The 20,244-nt window shown below is 33.8% G+C and overlaps 1 protein-coding gene across 1 annotated transcript; it reads left to right on the forward strand.

Annotated features, from left to right (window-relative positions):
* Positions 1-551: 551 nt before the first annotated feature.
* LOC141667653 (ceramide synthase LOH2) lies at positions 552-5,332 on the forward strand. Its single transcript, XM_074474221.1, has 6 exons — positions 552-887; positions 1,289-1,497; positions 2,433-2,588; positions 3,540-3,725; positions 3,817-3,995; positions 5,062-5,332. The coding sequence occupies exons 1-6, from the start codon at positions 774-776 to the stop codon at positions 5,076-5,078; spliced, it is 861 nt and encodes a 286-aa protein (XP_074330322.1). The 5' UTR covers positions 552-773; the 3' UTR covers positions 5,079-5,332.
* Positions 5,333-20,244: the final 14,912 nt, after the last annotated feature.

Below are 20,244 nucleotides of genomic sequence, written 5' to 3' on the forward strand. Positions count from 1 at the left end.
TTAAAACTGAATGAAAATTTGACTAAGGGGGAAAGAAAAGGTGGGCGTGAAATTATTATTTTTTTGGTGAATTTTAGACATCGGTTTAATTATAACCGATGTCTACAAAGAACAAAGACATCACAAAAATACAGAGTGATGTCAATACTTCTTTTAACATCAGTGGCAAAGTTAACCGATATCTAATGTGTGATGTTTATTGACATTATTCTTGTAGTAATATCTACTCCATCTCGCTTTAATATCATCAACTTGTAGTAAAATACGGTCATCCTCATCCTTAATATATCTAACTGAAATAATATATTTTCTTCTCTTATGTTAGTATAATTTTTCTATGTACTTTTTTTGTTAAGTAAAATTTTAATTATATTCTTTTTGGGGAACATTTGGTTTGTAAATACATTCGCTGCTATTTAATGCAAATTAAGAGAAATATTTTTTCCCGAAAAAAAAGTAATCCTATAAAAATTGACCAATCTCGATATTCGTATTCGAACACAAATCGTACGGCCACGATCATCTCCCACACCCCTTAGATCACTAAAAAGCAAAAACTTTGCCCCTCTTTTTCTCTCTCTAGATTCACATTTGCACCCTCTTTCTCTCTCTAGATTTCCAGCTTTTACTCCACTTATAATCACTCTCTCTCGTATATACAAAAATTAGGGCAAATCATAATGCTCGCATTCTAATGTTCATATCCGCTTCAACAAAATTGAATCAATTGATGATTTTTTATTCTCGAATTCATCATAGTTCGAGTTGCTTCAATGGACTCGAACAATATTAATGGCGATGTTAGCTCCTGGCATTTGATCTTTGCGTTTTTGCTCGCCTTTGTTTTTCTTTTTCTTCGCTTCCTACTCAACAGATTCATCTTCCGTGTAAGATCTCTCTCTCTCTCTCCCTATCTCTCTCTCCCCTCTCCTCTCTCTCTCCCCCCCCTCCCCCCTCCCCTCTCTTCATCCTTCTCTCTCACACATTTAAATGTAATGCATAATATCTGTATTATGTTAAATTGGATTATATTAGAGATTGCGTTAATTAATTGATTGCAATGATTAGGTATATAATTTAGTATATTTTAATGTTTAGGCGATTGGGATTAGGCTTATACTTCTGTCCATATTCATTGTTATTGGTTACTATGACAATCTTAATTTGTGGTATTTTCCGATGAGTGCTCGAGCTATTGTTTTATACATTTTATATGAAATTGTTTCTCTCTGTAATCTAGTTTTTTTCGGAATGTGCACTTCTCTTATTGTCTATATTTATTTTACAGAGATTGTCCATTTGGCTATTGAGCACTAAAAGTACATCATTGAAGAATGATGAGGCTTCACGAGCAAAAATTGAGAAGTGCATGGAGTCCATGTGGAAGCTAACTTATTACGGCACTGCTGAATTCTGTATTCTGAAGGCTATAAACCAAGAGACGTGGTTCAGGAGTACAGAGGATTACTTTAAAGGGTGGCCGAATCAGGAGTTGACGTAAGTAAATTTACTAGTAAGGTAGCTTTATGCCTTCATTTTTGAAATTGTGGAATGGATGTTTAACTACCATATCACTCCTATTAATTTAGAAGCAATACTATCCAAACAACCAACACTTATATTTTAAAGCAAGTACTTATATTTTAGCTAAGCAAAATGTCCAGTAAGTCTTTCCAAATGGCTGGACTACATCTTTGATCTTAATTTGAAGTTCCATAACAAGCAAAAAGTAAAATATAAATAATTTAGGAATTGACTAGTAAAATTAAAGAGTACATAATTACTTCCTACTCATAAAGCAACTTACTTGAATTTTAAAGGGCGTGTGTCTTAAAACTGCGAAGAACATTCAATCAATAGAAGGTTAGAACCCTTTGTTAATATGTAACTACAAATATAATACTTTACTGGAAACTTGGTTTACCTCTTATTATTTTATTTAAAAAAAACTGTGCAGTGGGGGTCCCGCACGTGATCATGGGATCCGATTCACCTCTTATTTTATAATATGTGTTCTGATTTTGGGACTTATAAATTCTAGAGTTCAACGTTGTTGCTCATATTTTATCTTATAAATTCTAGTCCTGCTGAATCTTATATTGATCGTAAAACTTAAGGATGTTTAAAGTGAAATGTGTGATTTTATAAAAGCTGAATTAATTTGACACTGGAAACATGTTTGGGCTTCCATCATTATATAGGAGGTATTTATTGACAAAGACTTTCTTAAACTCATGATATGTGCCTGAAATTATCAGTGTGATTATAAATGGTATATTCTTTTGATCATTTGGTTACCACTTGCACATGCCATTGTTAATACTTAATAGTAGATGAGTAGGGTAACTTATTTTGCCTATAGTTTTGGTATTTTGACCTTATTTGATGACACTTGTTATAGTTTCAGTGATATGTTGCCCTTTACTTTTCAGGCTTCCTGTAAAGCTTTATTATATGTGCCAGTGTGGTTTCTACCTTTATAGCATTGGTGCCCTGGTAAAATGGGAAACACGCAGGAAGGATTTTTCTGTTATGATGTCTCATCATATAATAACTGTCATCCTCATTAGTTACTCCTACATTACAAGGTATCTTCCTATAGTGACTGGTCACCCTGTATAACACTATGATTAATGCCTTTGTTAGTTTATGTATTTATGTACAAAGCGTATAGTGCCATTTGACTTTAGTACTTCTAAAGTTGAGGCTGTAAATTTATATTGGGCGTATTGGATATCTACATTCTAAGGCCGAAGCTATAAATCCGTATTGTCTCTACATTTATCAGATGTTCTTGTTATTTGCTTGTGTTGATCCTGAGATTGAAGCTATAAATTTGTATTGTCTTTATGTTTTTTAGATGCCCACGTTATTTCCTCGTAATTTCCCATGGTAGCTATTGAGTTCCCCCAGTCGAATCTGTTTGCTTGCATCTCCAATCTTTCATGTCCAATGAAAATTAAAAACTCTGCCGGGAATAAGGGATCTAGGTCTATGCTAAGTGAATAGCTTAGTAAAATTTTCATAGAAATAAAATACTTCCCAGCCAATCTTAACAAAATTTAGTTGTACTTGTATGTTGCAATTATCTTAATGTCCCCAACAACCACTGCCCATAGGTTTTTAGCATCCTATATTATATTCCTACCATGATTCGACTCGGTAAAATCATCGCTAACTCTCAAATAAGTTATTCTTTTTGATATACACAACTACACAGTCTACAATCTATATTTTTTCTAAAACTATCTAGATTTTTTTTCGAAATTCTTGGTCATTGCTGGTACCCAGAGCTTTTGTATTAATTCATCTATGGTCTTGTTTCAGTTCCTGCCTGAATGCATAATATTTGGTTTCCTTTGTCAATGAGTGGGATACCAATCCTAGCTTATGATTTTAATAAAGGTTGCTGTTTGGAAATCTGGCAGTTAAGCCTTTACAGAACTTTTTGGCAATATATATCCTGTTTAAATGATTGCTTGCAATTGAATAAGATATGGTGAACTTATAATGGAAACAGTACAAATGATCTCAAATAGGTTCTTTCGGATCGGGTCTGTTGTTCTAGTGTTGCATGATGCAAGTGACGTATTCATGGAAGCAGCTAAAGTTTTTAAATACTCTGAGAATGAGCTTGGAGCAAGCGTCTTTTTTGGTTTCTTTGCTATTTCATGGCTTGTAACGAGGCTTATATTCTTTCCCTTTTGGGTCATTCATGCTTCAAGGTTTGTCCTAGTAAAGATCCTCTTTTTAAAAATCATAAGTCAGTACTACTTATCTCCTCCGTGACATGTTGGCTGTGTTTTAATATTCCAGCTATCATCTTGCTAAGGTCTTGAGGCTGTCAGAGGCTTATCACATGTCACTATATTATGTTTTCAACACAATGCTATTGACCCTACTCGTGTTTCACATATATTGGTGGATACTTATATGCTTTATGATCATGAGGCAGCTGAAAAATAGAGGGCAGGTTGGAGAAGATATACGATCTGGTACGCATACTATTAGTTCTCTTTTACTTATTAAGCAAAACAAATTTTTATGAGGTGTAGTGGTGCAATCTTAATAATTCTGCAAGATATTTGTACATATACATAGTTTCGTATGAATGTAACAGAGAACAAGTTCTTGTCTGTTATGGAGAACAATTCTACCAATTTACCATCAATCTTTAGTCAATTATATTAAGAAACCTAAAACTTCTTTTCTACAATTTTAGGCTGTATTAGAGGTTTTGAGATTCTTCAACATTTTGGTAGACTGCATATATATTTTGGAACTCTGGGAAAGTCAAGGGGAATGAGAAATCTATATTCCACCAAATATCTTTCTATTTTACCTTCTGTCTAGTAAAAACCCATTGAGGGGATATCCTAGAGATTTGCATAATCTCTCTTTAATATTCACAAAGTTAGAGAAAAAAATTACATCAGTATCCTACTTTTTACTGCAGTGGGACTTGGAGTTGAATCCTATTTGACTAGACCAAATTTTTAGTTGACCTTTGAAAAATTTCAGTTATCACACTGTATGCTACATTTTTCTATTCATGTGTTGACAATTTATAAATAGTGGTACAACAAACTCTCCAAACCAGAATTTACCAGCAACAAAGATCCGGAGGATAAACTTGATACATCTAAATCGGAAGCAACATGATTGTTTAGTTTTAACTTTAGCTTTTAGTCAGTTTTGGTTTCTTTTAATATGATCATCTTAATAATCACATACTTGAAGAAAAAAAATTGCATCAGCATCCTACTATTTTCTGTAGTGGGACTCAAGAGTGATATCTAATTTGACCAGACAATTTTTTAAAAGGACCCCCCCTTCCCCGGGAAATTACACTTATGACACTGCATTCTTCCATTTTTCCAGTCCATCTCTCCGCAACTTAATAGTCAAGACCTGAATTTATTGGCAGCAAAGATGCGGGGAAAACAGTCGTGCATCTATATTAAACGCAACATGATTGTTTAATTTGAAGTTTTATCTTTTAATCTGTTTCGGGTTTATATAAAAGTAGATATCTAATGAGTTTGTTCTGTCTGAACATAGATTCGGAAGATGATTAATTGAACGTATCTGCACCTCCTTAACTGTTCCGGTGGAGATATATTTTCCAACCAGAGGATTACATATGACTTGATTGTAGGTTTGTCACCGTATCTTTATATTCTCATATATGGTAGAATGGTAGGTGCATTGAATATATATGACATCTTGATATAGATCTGATGTATAAATGATAAGAAGTCAACACAAGTTTTTTTTTTGTTTTCAATTCTTACCAGAAGGAAATTGTATTTTAGTTTAGAATTACAGAAAATTCTCTACTAGAGCCTATATTCAGGTTTTTGGCATTTACAACTGTGTTTTGTTTAATGTTCGGCTTGTACTATTAATTATATTATTGTGTGGGTATCGGAAAATGATCAAGGATTTGTCATAAAGTGGCTCCACTGTCTCAATACCCAGGAAAAAATAAATGTGGTGTGAAAGAATAGACAAAAGGTTCTGGTCTTTTTAGAGTATTTGAAATAATAAAGTTAAACGTGTTTTTTGGTATTGTATGCTTGTAAAGTAGATAATGGTAACGTTTTCCCCGTGGTCTTAAAAATCAATTTCTTAGAGCAAGTCCAGTGCTGGATGCAAAATGGCTATGGCCTTTACTATAATTTGGCACTAAAAAGTGTTTTTCGGTGCCAAAATAGAATTTCAACTCGAATGTTAGTTGCATTTTGCAATTGAATAATTTTAAATTTAACTAATTTTTTGTCTCTCCTATTTCATTTATAACGTACCAATATGCATTTCATTTATAGTTATTTGACGATGTGGCTAGATATATAAATATATATGCACGTTTGCATCCTAATATATAACCCCCTTTGGAATTGTGTTTGTTCCCTTCTCCTCGTTTGCCTTGGAAAAAAAAATACTTTGTTAGATACCCAGGGTTGTTAATTAAACTGAACTTATGTCCATGTCGTGTTTTGTTGGCATAAACGTGAACTAAAATAAAATTTGTATGATTAGATTTTAAATTATTTAAATAGATAAAACGAATTTATGGTGCACAAGTCTTTCTATATCATTTTCCAGTTTGTTATGGTAGAATAGAAGTTTCGTACCTGAACTTTAAAATAAATAAATAATAGAAATAGAAATAGCTGTAATTGAACTGATTGTTTTAACTCTTGAACTAAAATGCTGAGCAATTGCACATTTACTTGAACAATCTGTTGTACATTTGAATCCAAATTAAACAAGATAAAATGACAAAAATAGCCCATTTTTTAAAAAAATTAACCAAAATAGTCATTCTAAAAAAGTGGCCAATTTTAGCCGATTGAATACTCTACTGTCAGTTGGATATCTCAATTAAATAAAAGATATTCCACAGTTAGTTGAAGATATTCCACAGTTAGTTGAGTATTTATCCTGACAGTTGGGTATCATATCAGTTAAATTTGACAAACTTTTCAAAAATTGATCAATTTTAAATATTTGAATACAAATAGAGAGAATAAATATAAGACTGAAACCCACAACCGAATGCATACAATATGACGCCCTCAAACTCGGGATAAGGAATGAAGACCCACAACATCAATAAACTAATATAATAATAGCAGAATTATAATAAATCCCGAAGCTAACAGGATCTTCATAGGATAAAATATGAGACAAGATTATAACTACGAACCAGAATAATATTATTACAACCTTTTATATAAATAAACCCAAATTATTCGATTCTGACTTAGAATAGACAAATAACCCAAAAGTATCTGTTTTAGTTATTACACTTCCCACCATCTTATTGTTGCATTCTCACACAACATTTACCTGATCTGGCAACTGGAATCCCATGACACGATATGGACCGCCAAGAACGCTCTTGCGAGCGGTGCGCCCAAGTCTGACCATCTTATTGTTTAACTGCCATGATTAGATCAACACAAATAAATGAGCAAAGAGGCTTAGCAAGTAACTATATGAACAGTTCTAAATATCAGCATAACACAATAACTAAGGCATTATATAACCAATAACTAGGTGGCAGCATTTTGTCAATTTTTAGGAACAGATTCTAAAAGAAGGTTTCAAAACTTTTAAGATTCAAGTTCGTATAATCAATATTTTTCAAGATCAACCGATAGGGTTCACAAAGAATTTCACACTTTGAGAGATAAATCGCTCTAAGTTATGAGTATCAATATAAAAGTAAAGTGACAGGGTTCTCGAATAAGATTCTTAGGATCTTAAAGAAGATTCAATTGAAACTATTCAACTTCAAATCAAAAGAAAGGCATAAAACTCATTGCAACATTTATAAAACTTTTACTTTCGTTATTTAACAACAAAGAATCCTTGATTTGAATATCCATCTTTTAAATATAATACGGGTGATCAGCCCGTGCTAACCTCCATCCGGTCATTAAGGTACCTATGACATTATTTTAGCCTTCTATTGGACTAGCCCCGCTAGTCTGTTACGTGATTGGACTAGTCTCACTAGGCTCTTACGTCTCTATCCAATCCTTTAGATATTCATTTTGAAAAACCTTTATATTGGAATACAAGGAAGTTTAGCTAAATTCATTTTAACATTACCAATACGTGAAATCATTTGAACTCATTCAAGTCGAAAGTTATTCTTAGATTCAATTCAAGAATTTAAGGAAAATGAACAAATTGAAAATAAACAGGGATCATAAGTTAAGGAAATGATCAAATATTAAACAGGGTATAACAAGGCTGTTATCGGGATAGTTCCAAAGAACGACGCATAAACAAGGCACAAGTTTAGTATCAATGGAATCTAAGTTAACAAGGTACGAAATATGAAAGGTTCATTACATCGCTAGGGTCAATAATTACAAAGATGGAAAAATCTGACAACAGGGTATAAGTTATTGAAATAAGGGATTGTTATTAGGGTTTATCACAAGGTTCAATAACAATATTACAAAATTTCTTTACTCTATCATTGCATAACATCAATAATCTCTCTTTAATCAATTCATAATAGAAGACAGAGTTACTTGCCTAAAAAAGCTTTCGTGTTTCACGGAATTTGGGTTACTGCTACCTAAGACCTCTTTTCCTTTCCTAGCCTGAATGCATTCGCTTCCTAAATCTACAATTCAAAACAAACCCTAATTAGAAATTTTATCGAAACCCGACGTTTCTCAGAACGTCTAACTTTCTACCCCAATCGCGATATTCGCTTAACGATCATACATATATCATAAATAACACACAATAGGTTACACCTTTATACGCTTTATATCACCGACTAACTCAATACTTTACACATAGCAGGTATTCACATATTCACATAATCCGACACCAAATCTCATTAAATCATATCGACTATGCTCATATCTTTATACTTTCTTTTCAAAAATCGGGCATGACGTATTCGTAACTACGTCTACCCTTATCATATCAACCAATCCACAACAATCAATCATAGTCGAGTATTCATAATTACTTTTAACATTTAACTCTTAATACAAATCAAGCATCTCAACTCTATACGATTAATAACTATTGACTTAACATAACGAATCAAACTTTAATACAAGACTCGAACCCATAGTATAACATAACATGCAACCCAATTTATACAACGATCAATATATCGACTCACTAAATCGAATCATATTTATAACACGAGAATCAAATCCATAAACTCAGATCCTTATTCTCCTTTAAACCGAATTATAAGTTTAAATTTTATAACCAAAATTTACATTTCATGCATGCACATTCAACCTTTTTTATAACTTAATTCATACATCACAAAAATCATGTAATTCGAACCGAATTATTCATAAATTCGAATTTGGAGCCGAACAAAACAATAATAAACTCTTAAATTCTGAAACATTAACTTAAACACAATTGTTAAACTATTGTCACCAATCAATTAACATGCATATTAACATGCATAGCCTCAAATCAAGAAACCGAATTAACCATAAAATTTTCGAATCAAAAATAAAGTTTCGAAAATCAAAATTTCTGAATTTACTTAACTAGCAGGCAACTATTCGAATAAATAGATTTTTAATCGTTAGAACTCAGGCGTAGCATCATTGTTCACCACCGACTCACCGGATTTCATCGCCGGTGGCGGCAATTCTATCAAATTCGAGGGTTTCCTTACACGAAAATCACCGATTTCTTGCTAATAATAAACACCATTTCATTTTCTTTTATCAAAATCAAACAAACCATCAAACCTGAGCTTAAAACTCGAAAAAGATTTTGAGGGTTTCGAATTTCATCAACACAGAATTGACATGCAAACCAAGAACAAGAATCTAGAAGCAAAACGAGACTCATTCGTGGTTTTAGATCAAAAATTGAGCAAAAACCGAGAGAGAACAAGGAAGAAAGGGATTACCGAGAGTGAGAGAGAAAGAAGAGAGTTTGAGAGAGAGAGAAAGACAACCGGGGAGGAAAAAAGAAAAAGAAACGGAGGGGTTAGTGTATATATATGTGTGTGTGTGGCAGGGGCATTTATGTCCTTTCACAAATAAAAAACCAAATTCTGATTTTCTTTTCAATTTTCTTTTATGTAAAAATTCTATTCTTGCATCTGAATAATAATATAAAAATTTCTTTTAAAAACAAAAGTGCCACAATTATATTTTTAAATTAAAGAATATAAAATTAGTTCTATCCCCGTATTTTCAGAATATTTTTGAGCGAACGAATTAATTTCTATAGATTTTACAAATAAATCTCCAATAATAGAAATAAACTCAGAAAATATTATTTTAAAATATAAAACATCAAATTAAATCCAACTATCATTTTTGAAAAGTCCCTTGGACTATTCTAGAGATAATAAAACACATTTCGCACCTTGATCATATTTTAATAATTTTATAAAAATATACAAGGAACAATTATTCCTTATTTTAATCAAATTAAAATTTTAAAAACTTTTTAAAAACTCGTAAATCACAGATTCATACTCGTAACTTTAAAATAACATATATTCACACAATAATATCAAACACATTCCATATTCGTACACTCAAACACATTATTCCCCTTTTAATAGCTGATTATGCGAGTAATAATTACCCGATTAATTCAAATAATGATATAACTTTCTCAATTACGAATCCAAACTACAGAAACACACAGATGACTCAACATTTATCATAATTTACTATAATCCTCAATTTATTATTCTTAATCCTTTTCATTTAATCCATCATTTGAATAACGGGTCCCGTTCTACCTAACGACCTGACAATCATAATTTAAACCTTTTCGAGCGACTCATCAAACTGGAACGAGGCTCTGCCCATTCCTTTTTACTATTTCACAGAAATTGCACGTAAGCCACAAAATTATATAACTTAATATTTTATACAACTTGACTAATCTTTCCAATGAGAATCTTTCGTTGATTGGCAAGAAATGCGCTGACTTTATCAGTCGATCAATAATCACCCAAATCGCATCATGATTAACCTTGGTCTTTAATAATCTTACCACGAAATCCATCGCTGTATGTTCCCATTTCCATTCAGGTATGTCTAGTGGCTAAAGTAATCTGCTCGGTCGCTGGTGTTCTTCCTTTACTCTTTGACACGTATAGCACTTACTTGTCCATTCTGCAATTTCCTTTTTCATGTTCGGCCACCAATAATTCTGTTTTAAGTCCTTGTACATTTTCGTACTTCCAGGATGAATCGAAAATCTCGAATTATGCGCTTCGCGTAGAATCTCGTGCTTTAACTCTGTAACATTAGGAATCCAAATATGCGAACAAACTCTGTGTATCCCTTTATCATCCTTTTTAGCTTTAATTTCTTTACCTGACAATTTATCCTTCTCGTGGTCTATTAGTTGTTCCTGACAACGTCGAATCTTTTCCAAAATCTCTGGCTGAAATGCCATTGTATAAATCACTTCATTTGCTATCTCCGGGATTTGCATCTCTATCTCCAACTTCTCGAGTTCCTTGATCAATTCTGCAAACGAAGTTAACATATTCAATCTTCCCTTGCGGCTTAGCGCATCCGCTATAACATTCGCTTTTCCAGGATGATAACTTATCGTGCACTCGTAATCCTTGATTAATTCCAACCATCTCCTTTGTCTCATGTCCAATTATTTCTGCGTAATTTTTGTACAAGACATGCTTGTACTATAACAAGACTAAGTCAAATTGACAGCCCTAAAATTAGTTGTATGATAATCTTAATTTGTATCACTTGAGTTTGTAATAATGTAAAAAATAAGACTGGAGTATTTTTCTGTAAACAGTCTCAAGCCTAAGAATAAACTCTGGAAGAAGATCATGGAGATCATGCCTCAGAGAATTTGTGAAGAAGCTTGGAATTGAATAAATCCGTTTTGAGTAAAATATTCTAAGTCAAGATATCTACAAGTCACAGATCAAGTCATATAGAGAAGTCATTCGAGAACTCCAGAATGACTTATCGAGAAGTCCAAAATAGCTTATAGAGAAATTTCAGAGATATCGACAAGCCAAATGAAGACATGAAGATTGGAGATATCGACAAGTCATTTCTGCATTAGAGAACTCAAAGATATCGACAAGCCAAATGAAGACATAAAGATTAAAGATATCGACAAGTCAAATTCTCATTAGAGATCTCAGAGATATCGAAAAGTCATTTCCACATGCAGAAATTTGAAGACCTCGATAAGCCAAGTTCACTTATAGAGAACTTAGAGACCTCGACAAGTCAAAACACTTATAGAGAACTAAGAGATCTCGATAAGCCATTATACTTATCGAGATGTCAGTTCTCTATAGTTCAAACTGGAGATCTCGATATAAACCTCAAGTATAGAATGCCGACCAATTAAAGATCCAAGATTGTCTATCAACAAATAAATCAATCACTGATTTGAAGATTCTACAAAATCAGCTTGAAGAGTACAAAATCAAAGGCCAAGATTAACTGACAAAGGAAAGTCACAGACATGCACGATTTGCAAGATACACTAAGACAGAAATGGAAAGCTTTAGATAATTTAAAGTAGGGTTTAGTTCATGTTATTGCATGCTATGTAAAACCTGTGTTTACTGATCTATAAAGTAAACACTGGTCCTTTGTCTTTAAAAAGTAACAAACAAATATATCTAGAAGTTCTTGTAACTCTCTTAAGAAAGAAGCTGAGTTCTTTATCAACAAAGAACCCAGAAATTTGTAGCAAGACATGCTCGGTTTTAATATAAAATTAAGTGAGTTTTGAAGATACTGTGCTTATGTGTATGTTTACTAATTTTGTTTAAACACTATATCTCTACAAGTTAAACTGCTTTGTTCACCATATCCAAAATAGTTTAAAAAGTTTAAAAATATCCAAAACACATTCACCCCCCCCTTCTGTGCTATATTCATTACCTAACAGTAAAGATGTACTTCAAGCTTTTATGGTCCGTATAAATTTCATATTTCTCTCCATACAAATAGTGTCTCCAAATCTTAAGAGCAAACACAATCGCTGTTAATTCCAAATCTTGCGTATGATATTTTTGCTTGTGTGGCTTCAATTGACGTGACGCATACGCTATCACCTTTCAGTGCTGCATCAACACGCAACTTAATCTTTTATACGAAGCATTGCTATATAATACAAACTCGCCCTTCTCATTAGGTAGAACCAATATTGGTGCAGAAACTAATCTTTTCTTTAGTTCTTGGAAGCTTTCTTCATACTTAGCTGTCCAAACACATTTCTCATTTTTCCTTGTTAACTTAGTCAATGGAACTGCAATCTCAGAAAAAGTTGAACAAATCGACGATAATATCCGGCCAATCCCAGAAAGCTTCTCACTTCCGTTGGAGTCTTTGGTCTTTCACAATTCATAAAAGCTTCAATCTTCGCAGGATCTACTTTGATACCTTCACTATTGACCACGTGTCCAAGAAACCGAACTTCCTTTAACCAAAACTAGCATTTTGAAAACTTCGCGTACAATTTCTCTTTCCTCAAGATTTCCAAAACAATCTTCAAATGCTCCATATATTCCGCTTCCGACCTTGAGTAAATCAAGATATCGTCAATAAAAACTATTATGAAATTGTTCAAGTAGTTCTTAAATACTCAATTTATAAGATCCATAAAAGCAGCAAGCGCATTTGTCAATCCAAACGCCATTACCAAGAATTCATAATGTCCATATCTCGTTCGAAACGTTGTCTTGGGTATATCTCCCGCTTTAATCTTTAGTTGATGATATTCAGATCTTAAATCGATCTTCGAAAAAAAAGTAGCTCCTTTTAATTGATCAAATAAATCATCGATTACCGGGAGAAGGTACTTATTCTTGATAGTCAACTTATTGAATTCGCGATAATCGATACATAATCTCATGATTCCATCTTTCTTCTTTACGAATATCACTGGTGCACTCCACGGGGATACACTCGGTCGAATAATTCCTTTATCCAATAATTCTTGCAATTGCGTCGCTAGTTCCTTCATTTCAATGGGCGCCATTCGATAAGAGGTTTTCGAAACTGGTTCCGTTCTAGGAGCCAAATCAATCGTGAATTCAATCTCTCGATCCGGAGGTAGTCTAGGTAATTTATCGGAAAATACATCGGGAAACTCTTTAACCATAGGAATGTCCTCAATCTTTAGGGATTCCTTTTCCACATCCTTTACGTGAGCCAAATAAGCTTCGCATCCTTGTCGTAAAAATCTTCTTGTCTGAATTGTTGTTGGAAACTTCTTGTCTTGCTTATTTCCTTTAAATATCACTTCAGTTCCATCCTTGGTTCTCAATTTTACTTTCTTATTTCTACATTTGATATGCGCATCGTGGTTCGCTAACCAATCCATTCCGAGAATAACGTCAAATTTTCCTGACTTAAACGGTATTAAGTCAGCAGAAAAGTGCCGACCTTCTATAATAATATCGCAACTAGGACAAATTCTATTGGCAACAACTCTTTCCTGATTTCCTAATTCTATAATCAGAATAAATTCTAAAGGGTACGCAACACACTTTAATCTATCAACAACACTTTCAGAAATAAATGATCTAGTAGCTCCAGAATCCATTAACATTTTGACTTCTACTGAATTTATAGCAAGCGTACCTGCTACCACATCCGCATCCTGCACTGCATCTTTCATTCATGTTATACGTCCGCGCTCTTGGCTGAACTTTTTGTACTGGTGGAGGCGGTGGTCCAGCAATCCTAAAAACACTGGCTTTCTGAATTGGTTCCTTACAATTCCTTACCATATGGCCAACTTTTCCACACTTAAAACAAGTCATCTATGGCTTCCCTATACCACTCGTGCATTCTGATGATTAATGACCTTTCTGTTTGCACTTGAAACATGTCAAATTGAGCTTATTACATCTTTCAGGGTGCCTCTTTCTACAAGGCTTGCGATCCTGAATCTGGGGTCTGTTGTCCCTTGTCGACTGTCTAGCTTTCTGAAAATGATTCTTTTGATTCATATTTTCGGGCTCAAACTTCTGGAATCTCTGACCAACAATACTAACATTCTTCCCAAATCTTCCTCTAAACTTAGAGCTTCCTTGGTCTTGTTCTGAATTCTCAAACTTTCTTTTCTTTCCTCCACTTTCCCTCTTTGTTGCTTCTCTTTCTCCTTCTACAATCATCGCCTTCTGTACCACAACATCATATATCCTTATCTTTAGAAGAGCCACTTGACTACGAATCCATGGCTTAAGTCCCTGTTGAAATCTTTTAGTTTTCTTAGCTTCTGTATTCACATACTCGGGCACAAACCTTGCTAACTCAGAAAACTTCACCTCGTACTCTGCTACAGTCATATTATCTTGATGTAAATCGAGAAACCTCATCTCCAACTGATCTTGCATATAACTCGGTAAATACTTCTCCAGAAACAGTTCCGTAAACTTCTTCCAAGAAATAGCTTCTCCTTCTTCTCGCAACGCTTTGGTAGATTCCCACAAATAGCTAGCCTCATCCTTCAAGTAATAACTTGCGTATTTCGTCTTCTTCTCGTCCTTAACTTCTGCTAACTCAAAGGCTTTCTCCATTTCTCTTAACCAGGACTGAGCTTTAATCGGATCAGGAAAACCTACAAATTCTGGGGGATGGACAGAGTGAAAGTGTTTGAAGTTTGTGACTCTCGAGGCTGAGGGTTGTTGCAAAAGTTGAAAAGTCGGTTCATCATAGGGGTGTCTTGGTTTTTCTCTTGGTTTTGAGTTTGAGTTTCTTCTTCTTGGAGATTTGGTGAAGTGGCCATTTTATAAACCTGATGAGCAATATTTAGCAATACGATAACATGACATATATAACGATAATGATTCTTTTAGGAATAGTTTTGCGGGTATTAAGTTTTACCCATTTATGCATGCAATCCTATTACTACATAATTCTCTCACCGGTTAGAGTTCTCACATGACATAAGATTTGCAATCACAAAGGTGTTAAATACGATTGCTTGGAAAACATGTTATGCAAAATAGTTTATGAAACTCACGGATCCACAACAAGGTACATAGATAAATAGTTTGAGTACAACAACGTTCCGGAAATAAAATACAATAACATAGTAAGGTTAAACAGAGGAAAAAGTGGAAAATATCCCCTATCTACGCCTAACTTCTACCTCGCTACTACTGATACAACCGACACTAAGTCTAAATCACAATACAACATAAAGGGATCCCGACATCTGACTAAGTATCCCAAACCCTACCAGCGCTGAAGAGAAACAACAACAATAACTACTACGGGCTCTACCAGATGTCCTGTCCGAACTCACACCCAAACTACGCATGGCGATCAAGAACCTCCCTTAACACAGAAAGCATCCAACGCAATATCTTATGAACTCTGAGGGTCTCGGCATCAGCATCACTGCAAGATAGTCCCTCATCCAAATGTCTACGGGAAACCTGCTCCACCATCTTAATACGAACATGCCACTCGGGGTCTGGCACCAACATATGAAACCTAGACTCTCGGCCCAACCTGTCTACCAAAGATCTCAACTCAGGTATGCGAGCAAACACAAAGTCACGGTCCCGGGCCAAAATCATCACTAACATGGGCAGGTACAGGCATAACAAGCACTCTCTCAAGAGTCGGGAACTCAAGAATAGGAGCTGGGGAATCTGCCCTAACCACTGGGGAATCAGGTACTAGTATTAGGGGAGAAACAGGCATAGGGGTCACAGTATCCTCAGACGAATCCTCGTCAGTATATGAACTAATGTACTCGGGCTCCACTGATGGGGGTGGAAAAGAGTCTATTGGTGAACCAGGAGGGCTGGCAGGAGGAGTCGAATCAAAACCACCACCATCTGAACTACTATCTGGGTCATGAGATAAAACATAAAAATAACAGCCAATAAACAACATTAGGATTAAATAAAACCTCCAACTGACTCGATGCCCTAACTCTAATTACCATCTTAACCTATTCACTTTACTTAGACTATACCTAATACTCCAACTCAACTCTATATGAGTCGAACACTCTCGTAATATTTAATTACCCAAAATACTCTTTTATCCTAACTTGTCTCAACGACTAAATCCTGTGGCTCTGATACCAAAATGTGACGCCCTCAAACTCGGGGATAGAAATGAATACCCAAAACACCAATAAACTAATATAATAACAGCAGAAATATAATAAACCACGAAGCTAACGCGATCTAAACAGGATAAAGTATGAGACAAGATTACAACTACCAACCATAATAATATTATTACAACCCTTAATATAAACCCAAATTATTCGATTCTGACTTAGAATCGACAGATAACCCAAAAATATCTATTTCAGCTATTACACTTCCCACCATCTTATTGTCGCATTCTCGCATAACATCTACTTGATCTGGAAACTGGAATCCCACGACACGATAGGAACCGCCAGGAACGCACTTGTGAGCGGTGCGCCTAAGTCTGACCATCTTCTTGCTTAACTGCCATGGTTAGATCAACATAAATAAATGAGCAAAAAGGCTTAGCAAGTAACTATATGAACAATTCTAAATATCAGCATAACACAATAACTTAGGCATTTTATAACCAGTAACTAGATGGCAACATTTTGTCAATTTCTAGGAAAAGGTTCTTAAAGAAGGTTTCAAATCTTTTAAGATTAAGGTTCGTATAATCAATGTTTCTCAAGATCAATCTATAGGGTTCACAAAGAGTTTCACATTATGAGATAAATCGCTCTAAGCTATGAGTATCAATATAAAAGTAAAGTGACAGGGTTCTCAAATAAGATTCTCAGGATCTTAAAGAAGATTCAATTCAAACTATTCAACTTCAAATCAAAAGAAAGGAATAACGCTCGTTGCAACATTTATAAACTTTTACTTTTGTATTTAACAACAAAGAACCCTTGATGGGAATATCCATCTTTTAAATATAATACGGGTGATCATCCCGTACTGACCTCCATCCGGTCATTAAGGTACATGTGGTATTATTTCAGCCCTATATTGGACTAGCCCCGCTAGTCTCTTACCTGATTGGACTAGTCCCACTAGCCTCTTACGTCTCTCTCCAATCCTTTAGGAATTCATTTTGAAAAACTTTTATATTGGAATACAAGGAAGTTTGGCTAAATTCATTGTAACATTACCGATATGTGAAATCGTTTGGACTCTCTCAAGTCGAAAATCATTCTATGGTTCAATTCAAGAATTCAAGGAAAATGAAGAAATTGAAAATAAACAGGGATCGTAAGTTAAGGAAATGATCACAAAGATAGCAAAATCTGAGAACAAAGTATAAGTTATTGAAACAAGGGATTGTTATCAGGGTTTATCACAAGGTTCAATAGCAATATTACGAAATTTCTTTACTCTATCAGTGCATAACATCAATAATCTCTCTTCAATCAATTTATAATAGAATGCAGAGTTACTTGCCTCAAGAAGCTTTCCTGTTTCACGGAATTCGGGTTACTGCCACCTAAGACCTCTTTTCCTTTCCTAGCCTGAATGCATTCGCTTCCCAAATCTACAATTCAAAACAAACCCTAATTAGAAACTTTATCGATTCCCGACATTTTTCAGAATGTCTAAATTTCTACCCCAATCGCGATATTCACTTAACGATCATACATATATCACACATAACACATAATAGGTTACACCATTATATGCTTTATATTACCGACTAACTCGATACTTTACACATAGCTAGTAATCACATATTCACATAATCCGAAACCAAATCTCATTAAATCATATCAACTATGCTTCTTATACATATCTTTATACTTTATTTTCAAAAATCGGGCATGACGTATTCGTAACTACACCTACCCTTATCATCAACCAATCCACAACAATCTGTCATAGTCGAGTATTCATAATCACTTTTAACATTTATCTCTTAACACAAATCAAGCATCTCAACTCTATACGATTAATAACTATTGACTTAACATAACGAATCAAACTTTAATACAATACTCGAACCCTTAGTATAACATAACATGCAACCCAATTTATACAACGATCAATATAACGACTCACTAAATCGAATCGTATTTATAACATGAGAATCAAATGCATAAACTTAATTTCTTATTCTCCTTTAAACCGAATTATAAGTTTAAATTCTATAACCAAAATTCACATTTCATGCATGCACATTCAACCTAGTTTATAACTTACTTCATACATCACAAAAATCATGTAATTGAACCGAATTATTCATAAATTCAAATTTGGAGCCTAACAAAACAATAATAAACTCTTAAATTCTGAAATCATTAACTTAACACAATTGTTAAACTATTGTCATCAATCAATTAACATGCATAGCCTCAAATCATGAAACTGAATTAACCATAAAATTTTCAAATAAAAAATAATGTTTCAAAAATCAAAATCTCTGAATATACTTAACTAGCAGGCAACAATTCGAATAAATATATTTTTAATCGATAAAACTCAGGCATAGCATCATTGTTCACCACCGACTCACCGGAGTTCATCGTCGGTGGCGGCGGTTCTCGGTGGTTCCCTCAAATTCGAGGGGTTCCTTACACAAAAACCACCGATTTCTTGCTAATAATCAACACCATTTCATTTTCTTTTATCAAAATCGAACATACCATCGAACCCGAGCTTAAAACTCGAAAAGGATATATATGTGGCAGGGGCATTTGTGTCATTTCACAAATAAAAAACCAAATTATGATTTTCTTTTCTATTTTTTTATGCAAAAATTTTATTCTTGCATTTGAATAATAATATAAAATTGCTTTTGAAAATAAAAGTTCCACAATTATATTTTTAAATCAAAGAAATAAAATTAGCTCTCTCCCCGTATTTTCAGAATAATTTTTGAGCGAACGAATTAATATCTATGGATTTTACAAATAAATTCCCAAAAATAGAAATAAACTCTGGAAAAATCATTTTAAAATATCAAAACATCAAATTAAATTCAACTATCATTATTGAAAAGACCCTAGGACTATTCTAGAGATTATAAAATAAATTTCGCACCTTGATCATATTTTAATAACTTTATAAAAATATATAAGGACCCATTAATCCTTATAATTAAATCTTTAAAAAATCTTTAAAAACTCGCGAATCACATATTCATACTCGTAACTTTAAAATAACATGTATTCACACAATAACATCAAACACATTCCATATTCATACACTTAAACAAATTATTCCCCTTTTAATAGCTGATTATGCGAGTAATAATCACCCGATAATTCAAATAACGATATAGCTTTCTCAATTACGAATCCAAACCAAAGAAGCACACAGAGGACTCAACATTTATCATAACTTATTATAATCCTCAATTTTATTATTCTTAATCCTTCTCATTTAATATCCTTTGAATAACAGTTCTCGTTCTACTTGACGGCTCGACAATCATAACTTAAAACTTTTCACTGACTCATCAAACTGGAACGAGGCTCTTCCCGTTCCTTATTACTATTCACAGAAATTACACATAAGCCACAAAATTATATAACTTAATATTTTATACTGATAAATCCACGTAATCCACAATTATAACATAAAATTATATTTTATTCATATAAATACATCGCGAAAATCCCAGTCATTACATACAGGATCCAACAACCCAAGCCACCACATGTTAATCCAAAAATGTTAGCGATTTGGGAGAGATGGACCAAAATGTCACTTTGGGGTGAAAATGGTCCAAAATATCAATTATGAAAATAATGGCCCGAATTGTC

The sequence above is a fragment of the Apium graveolens genome, chromosome 1, assembly GCF_009905375.1.
Source record: "Apium graveolens cultivar Ventura chromosome 1, ASM990537v1, whole genome shotgun sequence".
In the NCBI taxonomy this organism is placed as follows: Eukaryota; Viridiplantae; Streptophyta; class Magnoliopsida; order Apiales; family Apiaceae; genus Apium; species Apium graveolens.

Coding starts and splice junctions, on each gene's coding strand:
- LOC141667653 (XM_074474221.1), top strand. CDS start 774: ATGGACTCGAACAATATTAATGGCGATGTTAGCTCCTGGCATTTGATC. Junction 1,498..2,432: donor TGGCCGAATCAGGAGTTGAC/GTAAGTAAATTT, acceptor TTTACTTTTCAG/GCTTCCTGTAAAGCTTTATT. Junction 2,589..3,539: donor AGTTACTCCTACATTACAAG/GTATCTTCCTAT, acceptor GATCTCAAATAG/GTTCTTTCGGATCGGGTCTG.